The following is a 1,975-nucleotide window of genomic DNA, read 5'->3' as shown; positions in this document are numbered from 1 at the left end:
ATGCATGTCAAAGTGTGTGTCCAAAAAATGCGTGTACCCGCTATATATAAAGGAGAATAGCACTAATAAAAGATGCTTTGCTCTAATACCCGGGTAATCAACCTCGGTAAAAAAGCAGATGCATGGTATAAGTAGAAGTCAAGGAAACCTGATTCATACGTCTAGATGTACAGAAAAAACATGAAATATGATCTTTTAGATCACATATACAGTTTAAGAATATGCCTTTATCAGTTTGCCAAGCAAAGAATATGAAGCGTTGCAGTGGTGATCTATAAATTGTATATATACATACCTTGAGAGTGATATTAAAACATTTACTGGCCAATTAACGATGATTTGATTTGTTTTAGCACACTAGAAGGACAACACATGGCAACACAGAATTGCAGACCTTCGTTGTTAATATGCTGTGTGCTTCTGATTGCTTTATTGGCCGGAGGTGAAAGTCTCGCACCAAGAATAAACAAGGTGATGAAGATGCAACATGCATATAAGCTGATTGAAAATTATTCTAGAATTTGCTTGTTATTGTGCATGTGCCTCTAATTTGGTGGTGGATGAACAATGCGATGCATGTTTATATAGAAACCTTATTTTTGTGCCTTCTATTCTAATTATTGTTTTGCACTGAATGCGCTTGTTTTTCTAGTATTAACTTAGAAAACTTGCTTGTTAATCAATTAGCATTCTAATTACTATTTTGCATACAAAAAGTACATCAGAAGTTGGTAAAAATGATCGCTTTTTGAAATCTTAATTGTTGATCTATGATCAACTTTTTTGTATGTCATCAATATTTGATCATTATGTCGATATTTTCTCAGTAATTGATTTGATTCGTGATTATCATTTTAGCTAATTTATCAAAAGTATTTGTACCACATTTAAATGATAACACCTAGCTAGATGAAATAAATAATCTCACTTTTGACATTATGTAGGAAAACTGTACGTACGTAGTTACAATTGAAACAACATGCACAAAAGGTGCCCAAACCTCAAACCACATAAGGCTGAGATTTGGTGACACAAACTCTAACGACATTGTGGTTCACCACCTAAACTCGAAGCACATAAGAAGGGTGGATCCGATAGAGCCTGACGTCCTTGATGATGTTCCCAGAAAACCATTTCAAGCTTGCGTAGTGGATGAGTTCCAAGTGAAGGGCCAATGTGTCGACTCGCCGGTCTGCTACCTCTACCTCAAACTGTCTGGAACTGATGATTGGAGACCTGGTTTTGCACAAGTTCATGTTTTGGAGGGGTCTCACTCCCATCTCAGCTCGAATTACTTCTACTTCCGCAGGTACTTGCCGCGCCATGTTTGGCATGGTTTGGATATGTGTGATAAAGAGGTCACTCCATTTGGGATCAAGCACAAGAGGAAAGTGTTTGCAAAAAAGCCAGTCATGAAAAAATTGGTTCGAACGCCATGATATAATTCATCCTTAGTTACTTGTATCAAACTTTTTCTCTCAACTTTTTAGTTGTTATACCATATCATAAATATTGAGTATTCAGAAAATAACGAAGTTGTGGAATTGAGATAAAAGAAGTTGGGTACGGTAGCACTGACATTAGGGTCAACCGTCACTAATATAAATAATTTTAATTGCAATAGGGGGTCTTTTAGTTTTAATTAAGTGCTGTTTCAGAAAAAATAATAATAATTATGTGTCCGTTCTAGTACACATAGTAAATTTATTTGTATGCATTGGTTCTGGAAATTGATGCTAGCAACGCTCTTTTTTTTCTTTCTTTTTTTTCCAATTCGCGTGAAACGTTAATGTAAAAGAGGAAAATTTTGGGTTTTTGTTCTGATCGTTCTGCTACCTAAAGGCTGCAAATCATGTGTTGAAATTCAATTAAAATCCTTAAAATGTAGAATACCCTGGAGTATACCAAAAATCCCTTCAACATGTGCAGAACAAAAGCAACATTCACACATCAAATGGGATCTAGGCTTTTGAGA

The 1,975-nt window shown here is 35.5% G+C and overlaps 1 protein-coding gene across 1 annotated transcript; it reads left to right on the top strand.

Moving 5' to 3' along the window:
- Positions 1 to 326: 326 nt before the first annotated feature.
- Positions 327 to 1,713, top strand: LOC126617417 (embryo-specific protein ATS3A-like). The gene is made up of 2 exons (XM_050285487.1): positions 327 to 471; positions 945 to 1,713. Exons 1-2 carry the CDS (start codon positions 373 to 375, stop codon positions 1,437 to 1,439), a joined length of 594 nt encoding a protein of 197 aa, XP_050141444.1. The 5' UTR covers positions 327 to 372; the 3' UTR covers positions 1,440 to 1,713.
- The last annotated feature ends 262 nt before the right edge of the window (positions 1,714 to 1,975 follow it).

Source organism: Malus sylvestris, chromosome 3, assembly GCF_916048215.2.
Source record: "Malus sylvestris chromosome 3, drMalSylv7.2, whole genome shotgun sequence".
In the NCBI taxonomy this organism is placed as follows: domain Eukaryota; kingdom Viridiplantae; phylum Streptophyta; class Magnoliopsida; order Rosales; family Rosaceae; genus Malus; species Malus sylvestris.
This window is presented reverse-complemented; position numbering and strand designations above follow the sequence as displayed.

Excerpts from the sequence above, each read along its gene's own strand:
- LOC126617417 (XM_050285487.1), top strand. The coding sequence starts at position 373 with ATGGCAACACAGAATTGCAGACCTTCGTTGTTAATATGCTGTGTGCTT. Across the intron at positions 472-944 it reads TCGCACCAAGAATAAACAAG|GAAAACTGTACGTACGTAGT; the intron begins GTGATGAAGATG and ends GACATTATGTAG.